The sequence below is a fragment of the Haplochromis burtoni genome, unplaced genomic scaffold (assembly GCF_018398535.1).
Source record: "Haplochromis burtoni strain Fernald_Lab_line unplaced genomic scaffold, NCSU_Asbu1 Contig_52, whole genome shotgun sequence".
Lineage (NCBI taxonomy): Eukaryota > Metazoa > Chordata > Actinopteri > Cichliformes > Cichlidae > Haplochromis > Haplochromis burtoni.
The window spans coordinates 2,509,261-2,528,699 of record NW_024582413.1 but is presented as its reverse complement, the minus strand read 5'-3'; the positions used below and the strand labels follow the sequence as shown (position 1 = coordinate 2,528,699).

Here is a 19,439-nt window from a genome sequence, read left to right as displayed (position 1 = left end):
TAGATAGATAGATAGATAGATAGATAGATAGATAGATAGATAGATAGATAGATAGATAGATAGATAGATAGATAGATAGATAGATAGATAGATAGATTAAGAGTCACTTTTGCAAAAACCGAAATTGCAAATAGTATTATTGTTATTATTATTTTTGACAGATTATAGACAAAAAACTCTTGCACAACAGTCTGAATATGGCCGATCATTTTCGGGCAAATACCGGAAACTTTTTGGCAGCCAAACACTGTACCACACAAACAGCGTGATATCGTTAACAATCCGTATTTTCTTATTAGTCACAGGCTCTTATTGCATTTTTAATGGCTGTAAATAAATATGCTTCTTTGAAATTCTCAACTATGCCTGTACTACGTTGTTTTATGAATATTAAAAACTGATTCATTGAAGAGACAGAGCTGGCGTTAAAAGGTGTACAGCAACATTAAGGCACCTCCTCTCCCTCCCCTTTCGGGGTGTGTTCAAGACTGCAGGCTATCATTTGTGTCATTTTGTGGCGAGACTCTTGTGAAACACCTGCTCACAACAGCCCTTCTGTTCATTTTTTTTCAATAAAGGTAAGAGCATCAAAAACTTTATTTCGTCTATCATTGCATTTATGCATGTATCGGTGCGGACCTTATAAAAAGCTGTTTTAAGTTTCACAGTCTGTGTATTTATCTTGCAATATAAAGAGTTCAACTGTGTCGCTCAGAATTTTCCCTGAGAGGCTCGATTTTTAGGATAATTAAGGAATATAAACCAGACGAAAGTGAAAGTGGATTTATTTCATTTTAGACTGTGCATTTGTTTTGCTTATTCATGTGACGATAAAAGAAACATCTTCAATAAAGTTGAACATCTGGAGAAAGAAGAAAACCACTATTTTGTCAGAGACAACATTTGAGCTCAATGTTTAGACCCGGATCATCACTTTTATTTGACATTTTCCCTTTAAAACTCGAACTGAGCTGACCAGATAGCCGAGATTCGGTTTTTTTTGGAGACAGACATAAGGAATATAACGAGACACCACTGGCATGACTGCCCGAGCATGGTTATCAAACTCTTTGTGACCTGATAAGATCAAGAATGTGTGCAGAATTTTAATGTACAAATATAATTTATCGTGGTGGTCAGTGAAAGAGAAAGCCCCCTTCCGCCAGTTTCACTTTCCATTTGTGTGCCTTTTGCTTTTCCCCCTCCAGATGCAGAAGTGGGTTGTGATCTGCTGGGCCGTCCTGGCTGTGGTTGGTGCTGATGTGTGTCCAGATGGAGGGCTGTGTAAAGAAGGGGAAACCTGCTGCAACAGCCCAGCAAACGGTTACGGGTGTTGCCGATATGAAAACGTAAGGCCAGGTGTTATTATACCATCATGCAACTTGAGTGTTCATGACAATGTAATTACATTTATTGTACTTGTTTTAATTGGCTTCCTTTTTGCAGTAAGAGTGGGGGGGGGGGGGGGGGGGACCCAAACAGATATCCATTTGGGTTTATGTTCTGCTAGTAACTCATTTAAACCAAGTTTTGATCTATGGAAATCTCACAATCTCTAAAAACAAAACAAAAAACAAATGTATAGAAACGTTTCTGAGAGACGTCAGACATCTACAATTATAATCAGAAGAAATGATTGCTGTTATTGATGAGTTGGTTTACTTAAAACCAGAATCAGACCTGTTGTAAATTATTTTCCTATACGACATTTGTTTAAATCAATAAAAATCTATTAGCTTTATATATTCGTATGAACAGTTTCATTTACACCAACTAAATGCATTCCTATAGACTAAAAATAGCTCAGCTTATTAGCCATCAAGTATGTAAATATTAAAGAGTAAAACGTGTAGTGTTCACATCTTCATGGTAACTGGACAAAATCTTCTATAGATTTCTGTTTTAAAATAACTCCAAAAGTGCAAAAGGGAGGAATTCCATCCTAACCTACTGAGCAAAGCTGCAGTACGTCACCTTCAGTGTAGGTAAATTGTCCCTTTGTCTATAGTTAAATGTACATGTGAGATAACCCTTCACTTATACTTTAAAGTAAATATAATTATGCAGCGATACTATTCACCCTCAGCTGTGTTTTACTACTTTGAAATCCAGATAGAAGAACGTGCCGCTTTCCCTCAATGTGATAGCTGTTTCAAACTTTGGTAGTCAAAGTGTTTCTACTACTGCTGTCTCCTCAGGCTGAGTGCTGTGATGATCACATCCACTGCTGTCCAGAGGGCACAGTCTGTAATAAAGCCTTATCTGGCTGTATTAATACTACCCTGACCATCCCCTGGGTGAAAAGAACCCCTGCTGATCAGCCCAAAGTCTCTAAAGTAAGCGTCGTCACACGTTAGTTGTTTTCTGTCACAAAGTCAGATTAAATAATCGTGGTGGATTAAAAGAAGTAATACTGTCCTCTTTCCCACCTTCTGACCACTCAGTCCTTCAGGATGATCAAGACATACGAGAGTCAGGAAGACGACAACATCTGCCCCGACCTGTCACGATGCCCTGCTGAGTATTCCTGTCTGAAGGGTTTGACGAAGTTTGGCTGCTGTCCTCTAACTCAGGTAAGCTAACCACCACAAATAAGACGTGCTTCACATACTTAAGTAGCACTGAGTGGAAAAACAAAGTGAGTGATGACACTAATCTTTTATTTGTGGTTCATTCCTGTGAAGGAATCTTGAATCTAGGAGGGGATTTCCATACATACACACCGATCAACCACATGATTAAAACTCGTTATTCTAATATTGTGCAGCCAAAAGAGCTCTGACCAGAAGGGGTACTCACTCAGGGTCTCTGAAAGTTTTGACTACCAAGAAATTGGTGGCAGAGTTAGTCTGCAAATTTTTGGGTGACTGGTACATATCAGATTAACTTGCATATGATTACTAAGTACATGGCAACAAGATGGTTATCTATTCACTTCACCTGTCAGTAGCTTTGATGTTTTGGATAACAGGTTCACGTATTTTGTCCCCTTGTCATATTTAGTTATTGTCATATTCATTTCCAGCATCATCTCACTTCCTTTAAAGCTCCCTGGTTGTTACTGTACTTTGGGTACGGCATGTTTAAACATCTTTCACTTCTGTTTTGCATCTTGAATCACACCACTATAACAAAGGTCGGTGCTGAACAACATAGTACAGTTTGGTAAAACTACACCTCCCTTCTCTTTGCTTTTCTAAAGAGTCACTCTAAATAAATCTTAACTTTTTTTTTGCAAACTGCATTTAAGCTGTTAACAACTCCACCTGCTGTTACAGAACATCCATTAGGAAAGCTATGGATATTTCCCTTACCCACCCCACAGGCTCTCGTGGGAAAAAGTAAAAAGATGTCTTTATGTCACTGGGTTACAGTTGGAAGTCGAATCTATTTAAACAACATGCACTTTAGAAGACTTTTGTTTATCATCTTGAGTCTTCTGTTTAAAGGGAAAGCTCTAACAGAAATTGGCTCAGATCTACAAATCCTTTTGTTATGTATGACCAATACTTCAGTATCTTTCACCAGCACCAACGCAACAATTATTTATGTTTCGTCTCATTTTTTTTTCTGCTTGTATTTTGTTTTAATTTCAATTTAGGGATTTATCTTTTTTAATTTCCAGATTTATAGCTAACGGTCTTTCAACTGATAAACAGCAAAGTCCCTAACCATTTAATCGATGCCATGAAAAAGACACTTGCACAGTGATAGAGCTTACTTCCTCTCAAAAGAGGATCTTTCTTTGATGCTTTGTTTGCATAGCTGGTTGACCCACTAAGCTTCTACACTTTACCGAGGACATTCAGTGTTTTGGAATAGATTTTTGCTCTTGTTACAAGTTTAATGTAAACTTACCTGCCACTTAATTAGCTACACCTTCTAGCTTGGTCAAGCCCCTCATTTCAAAAAGCCAAACCTCCATGGCGCATAACATGCTTGTTGTATAATTGCAGTCTCCTCATATAACAAGCACCTTTAGTTACTAACTAAATATCTTTTTGCATCTTGAACTTTGCAAAGAGATGTTTCTCAGAGATTCTGGTACATTGACATGATAACATCAGATTCAGATCCATGATGTGAACCTCCTGTTCCACCATATTCAAAAAGTGTTCTGTTGGACCCAGATTTATGACTGTGGAGATCTTTTGAGTGCATTGACCTCATTGTCATGTCAAGAAACTCCGTTGAGCTGGTCAGAGCTTTTGTGGTGTGGTGCATTAACCGGCTGGAGGCAGCCATCAGGAGTTAGGTATACTGCAGCCATACGAGGATGGACACGGTCAGCAGCACACAGGCGGTGGCATTTAAAAGATATTCAGTTAGTACTAAATGCACCACGAAAACATCCTCCAAACACCACACCACCACCAGCTTTAATATATTAGTAGGATGGCAGCTGAAAAAGTGTCCATAATAAACTGGCTGGAGATTGTAAAAGGGGTCTCTGCTTGCACTAAAACAGCAGCTGGTCGTTTGTTGCTCTTTATTTAACACTGAACCTCTTTGAAATCTTTCATTTACTGCATGAATAGATAAACAGTTCCAATGCTTTTGTTGAATTCATAATTCTTGATTTCCTCACTGCTATCAGGGAATCTCCTGCCCCGATGGCAAACACTGCTGCCCTGAGGGCCACGACTGCAGCTCAGACAGCCGAGGCTGCATCAAAAAAGGTTCAACTTCCCCGCCAAAGTATCATAATTCAGTCGTATCACTATTCCTTTTCCTGTTTTGAGTTTTGATGTTCATGTGATATTGTTGCAGAGCTCGTGGTTACAGTTCTATGCAGCGATGGCATTTCAGAGTGCCCAGATGGTACCACCTGCTGTGAAACAAATGACGGGAAATGGGCATGCTGTCCACTATCAAAGGTACAAAATGCTACTCCATACCATGAGTGAGATCATGAATGACAAAAAAGTCAAATTATGGATTTGCATGTCCTGCATTGACGTCCAGTTATCATGACTTAATGGTGTTTTATTATTTTCCATGTGAACAGGCCGTGTGCTGCGCTGACAAGATACACTGCTGCTCTGAAGGGACCACATGTGATGTCGAGCATTCCAAATGCATTGACTCTTCTACCAAGAAAGAGATGCCAATGTGGGCAAAGCTCCCTGCCAGAGTGAGAGCAGCTTGGGAAAACCAGAAAGGTCAGAAATTTTTCATTGACTATTTTTCTGTGAACGTTAAGCTTAGTTCCTTGTTCTCACTAAGTATTTGAAAGTGTGTGTGTGTGTGTGTGTGTGTGTGTTTATCTTGATCTTTGTGTTTTTCTGTTCCCAGAAGAAGTGCCAGTTGAAGCAGTGAATAACACAGGAACAGAAAACGCCCCCAAAGTCACCACAGCCAATCTGCTTCCTCCATCTGGTAAGACAGTAAATGTGTCATCAGTTGCTAAGGCAGCTGCAGGTGAGACTATCCCCATGAAACAAATAATGTAGAACAATGAGACTGGAAAAAAAAAGCACATGATTTATCACAAGACACATAAAGGTGATTCCATCTCAAGTTTCAACATCTTAAAATGACTGCTGAGAATTTTTAGCTTTGTATGTCAAATGCTTTCCAAGATATTATTTTTTAAAAGGTGGTCCACTGACTCACTTTCGGGCCATTTTTTTTGGCATTGTCGGTTTTTAGGTGTGCCTGTGCGTGCATGATTAATGGTTCAGGTAAATCTTTTTTTCTCTTACCAGTTTCATTATTTCCTGGTAATGACAAGACAAATCTGGCGCTGATAGGCAGGTCTATCCAGCTATAATTAAATGCCGCAACACCCTGTCATCAAAGAATGTTTTTGTTTGGTGGTAGTTTTTCCCTTACCAAGCCTGCTAACTATTACAACATATTTATAATGCTTGTTCAGAAACATCACTGTAACTCGTGAAAAACATGTCAAAATATTACAGTGCAGGCAGCCCAGTTTGAACTTTTAATATGATATTGAAGGTAAAAGGGGGAGCCGCTGCAACGACCCACTCTGAAATCAGTGGAAGCATTTTGGTGGGACAAGCCGGAATGCTAAGAACAAATAACGCACAGATACAGATACCTGCTAAGTAACATGCAAATAGAATTCTACACTTTTTGGATGTGCTGTTACTACAAATAACCACACAGAAAGCCATATTTTTTATTTTTATGTGTCAATTCTTGTGTGTATTAAAAAAAACAAAAACAACTTTGTATGGCAAGTATGGTCAAAAGGTCCAGTTCTGTGAATCAACAGTTTAGCAGTCCTGTCTGCATTCACCAGTCACTCAAATCAGCCACAGCCTAACTTTAAGTTTCAATAAACAATAAATAATCTAAACTCTTACCAGAAGAGCTGAAGCTGTTATAGCTGCAAATGGTGGGCCGACATCATATTAAACCCTTTGGGTTAAGAACAGGATGTCACTGAAGTTCATATGCGTGTGAAGAGCGATGAGTGAATACTTTTGGCAATATACATCATTGGTTCTGCTGTTAGTCCAATATGCATTTTCAATTCAAATATATATTTTTAATGTGATGATTTTTGTTGCAATGTCATGGAACAAAAAAACACTGAGGCTGAGGGGCAGAAACCTGAAGCACCACATGGTTTGTTTGACAGATCAAACTTGACAGTCAACCTTTTAAAGTACTTGGAAAAAGGAGAAGTTTTATTTTTAAAGAATGGCTTTTGTAGCGTGACATCTAAATTGTTCCAGTATGTGTGACTGTATTGGTAAATACTTCCTCATATAACACAGACTGCTCCAAACTGACTCTGATTTGGCTACAAGAGAAAGGAATAGTGGTGAATGCAGCTGTCTTAATATAACAGTGCTTTTGCCTGCATTACTTCTGCCCAAAACAGCTCTGTTCCTCCTCAGTTCCTGCCAACTATAAATGATAACTATTGGAATAATATGGTGTTATGAGGTGTGGATAACATATGACAGGCCCTGATCATTCAGGACTTTGTATTTCAGGAGAAACATTTTATATTTTATTTGCAGTTGTGTAATTGTTTTAGTCTTTTATTTAAATACAAATAAAATGTTTGCAGTTTCGAGTTCATGAATTCTTAGTCAGAGAATGGATGTCTTTACTGACAGGTATTTAAGTAAAACAAAAATATTTAAAGACGTGTCCCTGGTCTGTGGTAAATTATACTAGTTTTTATGTTATATGCATTTTTTACTGTCATAACTCAGAAATAATATTCAATTGATTGGGGCGTCTTCATTTTCTTTAATTTTGTTTGTGTTCAAACTCACTGACAACTGACATTGCTCCATAACACTGCGAGTGGTCAAAGAGTGCACCGGGTAATTTTAGTAATTATAACATGGAACTGTTATTGTCGTCAATTCCAAATTTGACAAAATCTCATGATGATCTCGCTGGTTGTTCGTATCACTTATCAAATAGTTCATGAGGATGATTATTACATTCAGTCAGTGGAAATGAGGTCTCACAACGATGGCAGTCTTGAAACATTAGTGAATTAATTTTTTTCTCAATGTCTTTTCTCCAGCAAACGATGTCCCATGTGACGATACATCGGCCTGTCCTGATGGCACCACCTGCTGTAAAACCCAAGAAGGTGGCTGGGCCTGCTGTCCAATGCCAGAGGTACAGTTTTACCATCTATCCGTCAATTTTCTTAACTGGCTTTTTTGGGCAGGAGGAGGGAGAGAGGGGAGGGAGGGCACAAGCAATTCAAAGCCCTGACTGCCTGATTTTATTTAACAGTTTCTTTTAGACATTTCAGGTGTTTTTAGTATATTGACAGCTTTCTGTCTGTGCTGTCATTTATTTCCAGGCTGTTTGTTGTGACGACTTCATACACTGTTGTCCCAAAGGGAAGAAATGTAACTTGGAGGCTCAAACCTGTGAAGACGGCCTGATCTCTGTGCCCTGGGCCAAGAAGGTTCCTGCAATCATAAAGCAGAAGGTAGAGGTGAAGGATGTTCCATGTGACGATACATCAGCCTGTCCTGATGGCACCACCTGCTGTAAAACCCAGGAAGGTGGCTGGGCCTGCTGTCCAATGCCAGAGGTACAGTATTACCATCTATCCGTCAATTTTCTTAACTGGCTTTCTTTGTCAGGCTTGGAGGGGGAGGGACAGGGCAGGGCACAAGTCAAAATCAAAGCCTTGCCTGATATTTATTTAACAGTTTCTGTTTAACATTTCAGGTGTTTTTAGTATATTGACAGCTTTCTGTCTGTGCTGTCATTTCATTTCCAGGCTGTTTGTTGTGACAGACTTCATACACTGTTGTCCCAAAGGGAAGAAATGTAACTTGGAGGCTCAAACCTGTGAAGACGGCCTGATCTCTGTGCCCTGGGCCAAGAAGTTCCTGCAATCATAAAGCAGAAGGTAGAGGTGAAGGATGTTCCATGTGACGATACATCAGCCTGTCCTGATGGCACCACCTGCTGTAAAACCCAGGAAGGTGGCTGGGCCTGCTGTCCAATGCCAGAGGTACAGTATTACCATCTATACATCCATTTTCTTAAATGCTTGTCAATTTCAGGGTTGGCGGGGAGAGGGGAGGGCAGGATGAACACATATTACACAGCTCTGTCTGCCATTTATTTAGACATTTCTGTTTAAATGTATAATTACTTGCAGTTTAAGGTCAATTTAGTATATTGATGGTATTCTGTTCGCCCTAATTCCAGGCTGTTTGTTGTGAAGACTTCATACACTGTTGTCCCAAAGGGAAGAAATGTAACTTGGAGGCTCAAACCTGTGAAGACGGCCTGATCTCTGTGCCCTGGGCCAAGAAGGTTCCTGCAATCATAAAGCAGAAGGTAGAGGTGAAGGATGTTCCATGTGACGATACATCAGCCTGTCCTGATGGCACCACCTGCTGTAAAACCCAGGAAGGTGGCTGGGCCTGCTGTCCAATGCCAGAGGTACAGTATTACCATCTATCCGTCATTTTCTTAACTGGCTTTCTTTGTCAGGCTTGGAGGGGTGAGGACAGGGCAGGGCACAAGTAAACATCAAAGCCTTGCCTGATATTTATTTAACAGTTTCTGTTTAACATTTCAGGTGTTTTTAGTATATTGACAGCTTTCTGTCTGTGCTGTCATTTTGTTTCCAGGCTGTTTGTTGTGACGACTTCATACACTGTTGTCCCAAAGGGAAGAAATGTAACTTGGAGGCTCAAACCTGTGAAGACGGCCTGATCTCTGTGCCCTGGGCCAAGAAGCTTCCTGCAATCATAAAGCAGAAGGTAGAGGTGAAGGATGTTCCATGTGACGATACATCAGCCTGTCCTGATGGCACCACCTGCTGTAAAACCCAAGAAGGTGGCTGGGCCTGCTGTCCAATGCCAGAGGTACAGTGTTACCATCTATCCATCCATTTTCTTAAACACTTGTCCACTTCATGGATGAGGGAATGGCTTGAACCTATCCTGGCTCTCATGGGGTGGGATAAGGGGCAGATTACACCTTGGATAGGTCTCCTGTCTATTGCAGGGCTAACACATACCACACAGCCTCGTCTCACATGTGTTTCAAAGTTCATATTTATATATGTAACTACTTGTAGTTTAAGGTGTTTTTTTATCCTGTAATTTCATTTCCAGGCTGTTTGTTGTGAAGACTTCATACACTGTTGTCCCAAAGGGAAGAAATGTAACTTGGAGGCTCAAACCTGTGAAGACGGCCTGATCTCTGTGCCCTGGGCCAAGAAGGTTCCTGCAATCATAAAGCAGAAGGTAGAGGTGAAGGATGTTCCATGTGACGATACATCAGCCTGTCCTGATGGCACCACCTGCTGTAAAACCCAGGAAGGTGGCTGGGCCTGCTGTCCAATGCCAGAGGTACAGTATTACCATCTATACATCCATTTTCTTAAATGCTTGTCAATTTCAGGGTTGGCGGGGAGAGGGGAGGGCAGGATGAACACATATTACACAGCTCTGTCTGCCATTTATTTAGACATTTCTGTTTAAATGTATAATTACTTGCAGTTTAAGGTCAATTTAGTATATTGATGGTATTCTGTTCGCCCTAATTCCAGGCTGTTTGTTGTGAAGACTTCATACACTGTTGTCCCAAAGGGAAGAAATGTAACTTGGAGGCTCAAACCTGTGAAGACGGCCTGATCTCTGTGCCCTGGGCCAAGAAGGTTCCTGCAATCATAAAGCAGAAGGTAGAGGTGAAGGATGTTCCATGTGACGATACATCAGCCTGTCCTGATGGCACCACCTGCTGTAAAACCCAAGAAGGTGGCTGGGCCTGCTGTCCAATGCCAGAGGTACAGTTGTTACCATCTATACCGTAAGTGCTAGACACCCTGTTTGTACTTGTAATAACTGTGATCCCGGCATGCTGTGCTAAGCAAATAGCCTTTGAACTCTTAGAATTCACCTCGTGGAGTGAAGCGCCACAGAGAGGCAATGGTTGCTAGGATCTTGTACATTTGTCAAGATCGTAACTTCAATTCTAACGCGCTCTCGGTAAACCCAACCTGCCAAATGGCCCGGTCGGTCCGACACAAAGTAATAGTGTAATGTAGGCAGGAGATTCCAATTACACGGGAACCAAATCTGGCAGGATCACAACGGACTACTCTCAGGCAATTGCTCTATTACCTACGCCAGGGCATTTCAATATAGTGCACATCTGGACGAGACCTGAGCCGACAGGAGCCATTACGTGGGAACATCTCTGAATCAGAGGGCTAAGGGTATTCTCTGCTGTATCAGCATCCACTTGTGAATCACTCATCATTATATGTTGATCGGTATACATTATATATACAGATGCTCAGCTGTCATCAGTACTTCATATGTGCATGTATTTTTATGGACCTCGCAGTGGCTAAGTCCTTGGATGAGTACATTTCTCCCATGAAAGCTAGTAGTGAACGTAACTTTGGGATATTCATCGTAGCATTCTTTGTAGCTTATAAGCAAGGCGCACTAAGCACACCTGTTGTTATTCATTCGTTTTATACACTTCTTTGTGTGAATTTCGGTGTTGAAGACCATACTGTTTCCAAAGGAAGAAGAACTTGGAGGCTCAAACCTGTGAAGACGGCCTGATGTCTGTGCCCTGGGCCAAGAAGCCTGATCTAAGCAGTGTGTCCTGCATAATCATTCCTGAGCACACCTGCTTAAACCAGAAGGTGGCCGCGCCAATGCCAGGGTAGTGTTACATTTCCCCATTTTAACTTGCACTGATGAGAATGGCTACCTATCGCTCTCTGGGGAAAGGCAGATTACACTTAGGCTTGTTATTGCCTAAACCACAGCTCCTATGTTTTCAAATTATAGATATTGATAAGGGTTTTTACGAATTTCTTTCCACTGTTTGCTCATACGTTCCGGAGTGTAACTGATAACCTTGAGACGGCCTGAGTGCTGGCAAGAAGTCCTGCATCAAGCGGTGGGAAGTTCCATGTCATACTCAGCCTGCCTACAACTGCTTAAACCAGAGGTGGCTGTCATCAGTACTATACCATCTATCCTCCATTTTCTTAACATGCTTGTCATTGTCAGGTTGGGGGGAGAGGAGGGCAGGTGCACACATATTACACAAAGCCTCTGTCTGTCATTTATTTAACAGTTTCTGTTTAACATTTACTGAGGTGTTAGGTCTTTAGTATATTGAGGTATTCTGTCTTGCTGTCATTGCTAATTCCAGGCTGTTTGTTGTGAGACTTCATACACTGTTGTCCCAAAGGGAAGAAATGTAACTTGGAGGCTCAAACCTGTGAAGACGGCCTGATCTCTGTGCCCTGGGCCAAGAAGGTTCCTGCAATCATAAAGCAGAAGGTAGAGGTGAAGGATGTTCCATGTGACGATACATCAGCCTGTCCTGATGGCACCACCTGCTGTAAAACCCAAGAAGGTGGCTGGGCCTGCTGTCCAATGCCAGAGGTACAGTTTTACCATCTATTAATTTGTCTTGATGCATGCCTAATCATGCAGGTACCGTCAAGTGGTCTTAAATGTACACCCTGTTGATGTATCTTCGGTACACTAGACTTGGTGTAGATTCCCCGGGCATAGCCTGTGGCATGAAGTCCGGTCAATAGTATTGCCTTGTTGTAACTGCTTCAGACAATCTATCACCCTCGTAATGGGAAGGGGGCTAAGGAAAGCACCAGCCAATCCAGGAGAGAAGGACAACTGGTTGCCTAAGCGAAAATCCTTAGTGATCCATTATGTGTCAGGAGGATCGTAACAGTTGAAACAAATTTTTTCTAAACGCCGCGTCTCTGTGGCTTTAAAACCCCAAAACACGGTGGACCAAAAATTGGCCCACCCCAAGGATCAGGTCCCCCGACACAAACAGAATAATTTAGTGTACACTGTTAGGTGACAGGAGGATTGTCATGATTTATACCATGGGGGAACCCAAACAACCTATGGCGAAACCGTTGGCACAACACAGAAGAGCTAACTCGTCAGGCCAGGACTCCACAGTCTATTTACACCTACAGGTCAATGGACACTCTTTCAGTGATGAGGATGTACACATCCTGGACAGTGAGGAACACTCGTTTAAGCGGGGATTCAAGGAGGTTATTTGGGTGAAAAGGGAAAGACCATCTCTGAATCGAGGGGGAGGTCTAAGGGTACATCTTTCACCATCGTACAATGCTGTGATTACAGCCTTCCCCAACTCTCTGTGACTGGAGTGGTTGTTAATCAATAGTCATGACAATTTGCATAGTAACGATCAAGGAACTGACCTCACAGCCCATTGTTCATTCAGTGACCTAGTTTCAGACATTGTGCAAATGTACTGTTTATAAGGTTGGGGAAACCTGCAGTCAGCTGAGACTGCAAGAAGTCACTTGGATGAGTGATGAAATTTTCTCCCACTGAAAACGCTACGTCCAGATGAGCAGAATCAAACTTCTGGGCATATTATTCATTTCGCCTAACTGCATTTACTTTGTCAGGCTTGAAGGGTAAAAGGCAGAGGAGGCGAAGACAGGGCATAAGCATACACCACAGCCTCGTCTGATATTTATTTAACATTTCAGGTGTTTTTAGTATATTGACACCTTTCTGTCTGTACTGTGATTTCATTTCCAGGCTGTTTGTTGTGAAGACTTCATACACTGTTGTCCCAAAGGGAAGAAATGTAACTTGGAGGCTCAAACCTGTGAAGACGGCCTGATCTCTGTGCCCTGGGCCAAGAAGTTCCTGCAATCATAAAGCAGAAGGTAGAGGTGAAGGATGTTCCATGTGACGATACATCAGCCTGTCCTGATGGCACCACCTGCTGTAAAACCCAAGAAGGTGGCTGGGCCTGCTGTCCAATGCCAGAGGTACAGTGTTACCATCTATCCATCCATTTTCTTAAACACTTGTCCACTTCATGGATGAGGGAATGGCTTGAACCTATCCTGGCTCTCATGGGGTGGGATAAGGGGCAGATTACACCTTGGATAGGTCTCCTGTCTATTGCAGGGCTAACACATACCACACAGCCTCGTCTCACATGTGTTTCAAAGTTCATATTTATATATGTAACTACTTGTAGTTTAAGGTGTTTTTTTATCCTGTAATTTCATTTCCAGGCTGTTTGTTGTGAAGACTTCATACACTGTTGTCCCAAAGGGAAGAAATGTAACTTGGAGGCTCAAACCTGTGAAGACGGCCTGATGTCTGTGCCCTGGGCCAAGAAGGTCCCTGCAATCATAAAGCAGAAGGTAGAGGTGAAGGATGTTCCATGTGACGATACATCAGCCTGTCCTGATGGCACCACCTGCTGTAAAACCCAGGAAGGTGGCTGGGCCTGCTGTCCAATGCCAGAGGTACAGTATTACCATCTATCGTCCATTTTCTTAATGGCTTTCTTGTCAGGTTGGCAGGGGAGAGGGGAGGGCAGGGAACACAAGTAACACAAGCCTGTCGCCTGTATTTATTTAACATTTCTGTAATGTAACATCTTGCAGTGGTCATTTTAGTATATTGAAGTTTCTGTCTGTGCTGTCATTTTGTTTCCAGGCTGTTTGTTGTGAAGACTTCATACACTGTTGTCCCAAAGGGAAGAAATGTAACTTGGAGGCTCAAACCTGTGAAGACGGCCTGATGTCTGTGCCCTGGGCCAAGAAGCTTCCTGCAATCATAAAGCAGAAGGCAGAGGAGAAGAAAGTTCCTTGTGATCACACAGCAGCCTGTCCTGATGGCACCACCTGCTGTAAAACCCAAGAAGGTCGCTGGGCCTGCTGTCCATTGCCAGAGGTTAGCATTGGACTGAAATCGGTTTTTAGACCACATTTCTCAAAAGTACTTTATTAACACACACAGAATGTCAAATTTACACCAAACAGAAAACTGTTGGTAACCTAAAGTTCCGTCACTCTGGATGGCTGCATGCAGCTATCACCAGGAACCTGTTAGTTAAAGGAGCTTAAACTGCTGTACGTGCTGTATGTCCTGCATCTTTTACAAAAACTGGAGACCACTTGAGTATCATATTGAGTGTACAGAAAATAAAGAGTCTGTGGTTAAAAATGTGACTTGTTAAGAGTGTAAAATTACTCTGAGGTCAGTAAAACTGGACAAGTGCGTTGTAACGGTGAGTGTGTTACATGATTTACTGCTGCACCCACTTTACTTAAAAACAAAAGAAAGTTCTGTGACTGCACTAACCCTTGTCTTTGCTAGCCTCTGCACAGACACAGTCAGTTTGTTTGTGTAGTGCATGACAAAAAATAAAAGCAGGTTGTTGTATTTCTAGAAATATCAAATAATATCTTTAATCTACATTGCATTTAACCTGTTTTATTTTTGTCAACATTGCTCTGCCAAGCATTGTCAGGCTTCTGTTTGTATTTGAACTTGACTATCTGTGACTGACTGCACTTTTGTCTTTTTGCATAAAAGGCGGTCTGCTGCGACGATCACAAACACTGCTGCCCGAGCGGCACCACCTGTGACCCGACCGCCGTGTCTTGCAATGGCCCATCAGGCTCAACTCCCATGCTACAGAAGGTACCTGCGTTCACTACTGAAGCACCTACTACTGTGCAGCCTACAACTGAGAGTCCAACAACAAGCGCTAAATCGGAGGAAGAGGACAAAGAAGAAGGCATGATTAACTGTGATGCCCACACCAGCTGCCCTCAGTCGACCACCTGCTGCTACATGAAGAATTTTGAAAAGTGGGGCTGCTGTCCGCTGCCTGAGGTGAGCTCTGCTTTTTCACAGCATCACTGACCTCCAGTGTCTCCTCCATCTGTTATTAAACATCAATATGCAGCAGCCCAGCGCATATTTGTCGCAGTTTAATTTTATAATGACAGGAGGACATACAGAAAGTGTCAATAAGGTCTTGTTCTCATCCATCTTTTCTAAAATGGTTGCTTCTATTGGCAGTCATTGGAAGAGTCAACATTAACGTCACTATTACTTTGCATCCTAACAATGCTTACACGTATGTGTCACATCTATGAGTCATACCCCCACTCCTGATATAAACGGCGGTTTTGGAAGAGATTGCAAATTTGCACACAACACAATTGAGGCAGTTGATGTTTACTATGATTACCAGCCAGTCCACAAACACCAATCAAACATATTGCTTGAATAAGTTGTGCAGTACAGCACAGTTTCATTTGCAAAGCTGTTGTCATTTAATCCTCCAATATGTAAAGAAATGCTTCACTAACTCTACACTCTACACAGTTATTACACACCTTGGGCCGTCAGTAACATTTCCCAGGTTTTGAAAAAAAGCTTATTTTTACACCACAGTGGTTTTGTTGATGTCTTTTGTGTAGCTGAAGATTATTTGTCCTTCTACAATACAAGAAAGAGAAAAGTCCAGTACAAGAAAATAAGATAGTTTAGATCATTTTAAAAGCCAACCTCTTTTAGGACCTGGCAAGATTCAAAACATCCTGAAGAAGTTGCAAGAGATCTTAAAAGAGGATTAGATGGTTTATTTTAGACCATGTGGTGTGAGGTATGTGTGTGAGTGTGTGTGTGGAGGGCGGGGGAACCACACAGATCACCAAGCAGTTTTTAGGCCGGCTGAGTTTTTTCATTCCTAAAACTTCCTTTGAAGCTTATGAAAGAAAAACCTGCGGCCCACACTGCAGTCACGGGAGATGTTAACTGAATGTCACCTGTTCATCAAGCCCCAAAAAACAACAACTAGACATCATCTTTAGCCCTAATTTGCATGGTGATATCCTGTTTTTCTGTTTCACATCTTTTCTCATATTCCTGTTGAGAACTGGCGACTTTAGCAGCTTACAGGCCACAGTCACTCAAATGAACTCGAATGAACTTTATTTTGGTTGCCACTCTGAATTTATAATAGTCATTTATAAACTGATGTGTCTTTAAGTTTCTAGAATAGAATTTCAGCATCTTCTTCAGACTCTCTATAACCTTTATATATACACCAATGAAAAAAAGAAGTGAAACAGCAGAATTGATGAAGTGAAAGCCACTGCTCATGTTTTCACTTCTCCCCAGGCGGTGTGCTGTGAGGATGGGAGTCACTGCTGTCCTAACCAGTATAAATGTGACAATAGCCGCACGTCGTGCATAAAAGGAGAAGTAGTGATTCCATGGTACACCAAAATTCCAGCCATTACCAGCGACGAGGCCGAGCCCTACTCTGTCCAGTGCGAAGGTGCAAGCCAGTGTCCTGAACAAACCAGCTGCTGCAAGCTGTTCACAGGCGAGTGGGGCTGCTGTCCACTCAAAAATGTGAGTGCATGAAAATATCATATAGTCTGGTAGCCGTCTCATCAGGTCAGGCTTTGCCTATGCAAACTGGGGACTATAATTTGCACCAACTATGTGTCTGCAGGCTGTTTGCTGTCCGGATAAGGAGCACTGTTGCCCGCAGGGTTACACCTGTGACATCTTATCCAGATCCTGCCAGAAGCTCATCATGATGCAGCTGGAGAGAGTCCCACTGACACCGGTGTATCTACTTGAGCCTCAACCCCAGCTCAGCCCAACAAAGCACAAAGACATCACGTGCGATGAACAGACCAATTGCGGGCATGATGAAACTTGCTGCAGGACTTCTGCCACTTCCTGGGGCTGCTGTCCATCTTCTAACGTATGATTTACAGAAACTAGTCCTGCTTCCTTCCTTCTGCTTTATGTTAACTGTCAGGGAGAGCTGAGAACTGTCAGTAAGCCAAGGGCTCCAAAATTTTTCATATGCTTACCTCAGAAAAGGGAGGCTGCACCTCTTGACTGCCTTCAGGCTCACTGCTATTTTGAGATCACTCCTGGAAAGTCCAGTTTTAGGTCAGCAGATGAAAGTAATTTTATTTTACAGCCAAAGTAGTATTTCCTCATTTTGTACTATATACAGTAATTCCCTAGATTTCAGTTCCATCCTTCAGTGAAATTATAACCCTTTACAGTTAGGTTAACTTTTACCAGACTGCAAACTCAACCATTTTACCCTCTAATTAGTTTGTAAACATATATTCACTGCTCGAGATTCAACATGAGCTCCATTGTAAACAAATTAGTAGGTTAAACCACTGTTGACATGATTTAAACTAATATGTTGTATAAATATGTAGGCCTCTAAACAGAGCCATAAGGAGAACTTTGCTACTTAAAAAAATTAGTGGTATTACTGTTGTGTTTTCATGTAATACTAAAAGGCAAATCTGTACTTACATTGCAGCATCTTTTTAAAAAAAATGCCTTATAAAGCATCACAACGTCTGAATTGTGAGGTTTTGTGCCAATAAAAAGCGAGCGCGTATGAGTTAAGTAAACCATTCAGTTTTTTTTACAGACTTTCCTCCCTCTGTCCTCCCTCTAGGCGGTGTGCTGCAGCAACATGAAGCACTGCTGCCCGACGGGGTACACCTGTACGGAAGAAAACTCCTGCATCCAGAACTCCAAGCTTTACTGGCCCAACTGGCACGTGTTCCTCGCCAACAAAAAAAGAGCCCTAATTGTGTGAAAACACCACCTCTAAACTGTTACTAGTTTTAGTTTTTGCATATAACGCACTAATGGAGAAAGAATTCTACGTTAATTTCAAAATGCTTTGTTTTTAAATGACACTTTGAAAACGATTTGCACCTCAGTTGCTAAGATGTTTGCAATCTTGAAGTTGAACATTTTGGTCTGAATGCACCTAATTATATAGATGACCGTGTGACTAATGTATTTAAGGAGTTATCTTTGTTATTCCAAGCACACTCAGTTTGTCACTTGAAACGCTACTCCATCCACAATAGAAGACAATCGAAACACTCCACTTGTCAGTCATCTGTTTCTTTAAGACTTGCTGCAGCTGCCTTCTGTTGAAAAGGTTATTTCTTTATCAATAATAGTCAATCAGTCAAAACCTGATTCAATATCTTTCATCATTCTGAACATTCAGTCTGATCATTTAATGATTTTGTGGTGTAATTACTCATTAAATCTTGGGTTCATAATTTTGTGCATTGGATTAGTAATCTGTGTTAATGAGGCAAAGGTGAAGAAATTCATGCTTGGGTGATCTTACCCTGTCAAAGTGTCACATTATCCATTAAATCAATAAAAAAGAAGTGACATTATTAAAAGTTGTCCAGTCACTTATTGTGGTTTATTAGAAAGGGCTGTGAAAAAAGAAAATGCAGTTTATGAATGCTGTTATATTTAGTTTTATATTTATTTTACAGTGCCAATGTCTGCTATAAATAACATTATAATATATATTTTATTCTTTGGTATAAGTAGAAATAATTGTTCTCCTTTGTCACATTTCAAAAAGGCCATGCAAATGATAAAAAGAAAACAGGTGTTACAATAAGGACGTCCACTACAATTTCACGTAAAAGATTACCTGGCCTGTTTTCCCTTATCCTTATTTCCGGTACAGAATTTCACTTTTTAGGCTGACGTCGTACTGCTGGAGATTTCACTTTTATTTATTTATTTTTTTGAAACCGTGATTTCAGGTTTTATGTGGGCTCGTGCTGCCTCCTGTCTACCTGCAGTAAAAATTACAGCTTAAGTGGAAATCCAAACATCCGATTCTACGTTTCAAAATAATAGTCTAACCCGGAGAAGTAAGTTTCTTGATTGAATATTAAAACTGATTTTTTTAAAGAGCTAAAACAACAAGTAAAAAAATATATATTTAAAAATAAATGATAAAATACGACACTTCAAATGAACTGTGAAATTATTTATTACATTAATCGAAAGCTTAAAGTTACATGTTGGCAGTAATGGTGTGTTTTATACATTGTATAAATATATAGAGGGACGTTAAAATGGGATTTGGCAGGTGGGGTAATTAATGAAAAGTAAGTCACAGAATTATTTCGTTTGTGAGGTCCAGTAGATTTTCCTTTGAGTGCAGAATGGGATCAGCTGATCTGCTCCTCCGGTACTCAGTGCAATTACATTCAAGATATAATTAAATGTTTCATTTCCAACGGGGTCCTTTTAGCTCATTTAGCTCATCCTTTTATGCATTTG

At 41.1% G+C, this 19,439-nt stretch overlaps 1 protein-coding gene across 1 annotated transcript; it reads left to right on the top strand.

Moving 5' to 3' along the window:
• Window positions 1-453: 453 nt before the first annotated feature.
• On the top strand, window positions 454-18,535 carry grna (granulin a). The gene is given in 27 exon segments (XM_042220654.1): window positions 454-578; window positions 1,209-1,349; window positions 2,199-2,336; window positions 2,445-2,573; window positions 4,598-4,679; window positions 4,771-4,877; window positions 5,009-5,162; window positions 5,296-5,379; window positions 7,520-7,617; window positions 7,808-8,044; window positions 8,237-8,251; window positions 8,253-8,343; window positions 8,346-8,473; window positions 8,674-8,910; window positions 9,102-9,338; window positions 9,591-9,827; window positions 10,028-10,264; window positions 11,656-11,671; window positions 11,674-11,891; window positions 13,059-13,164; window positions 13,167-13,294; window positions 13,547-13,783; window positions 13,977-14,213; window positions 14,859-15,161; window positions 16,458-16,694; window positions 16,798-17,055; window positions 17,782-18,535. Coding segments are annotated over 26 exon segments (4,236 nt in total). The 5' UTR covers window positions 454-578; the 3' UTR covers window positions 17,926-18,535.
• The last annotated feature ends 904 nt before the right edge of the window (window positions 18,536-19,439 follow it).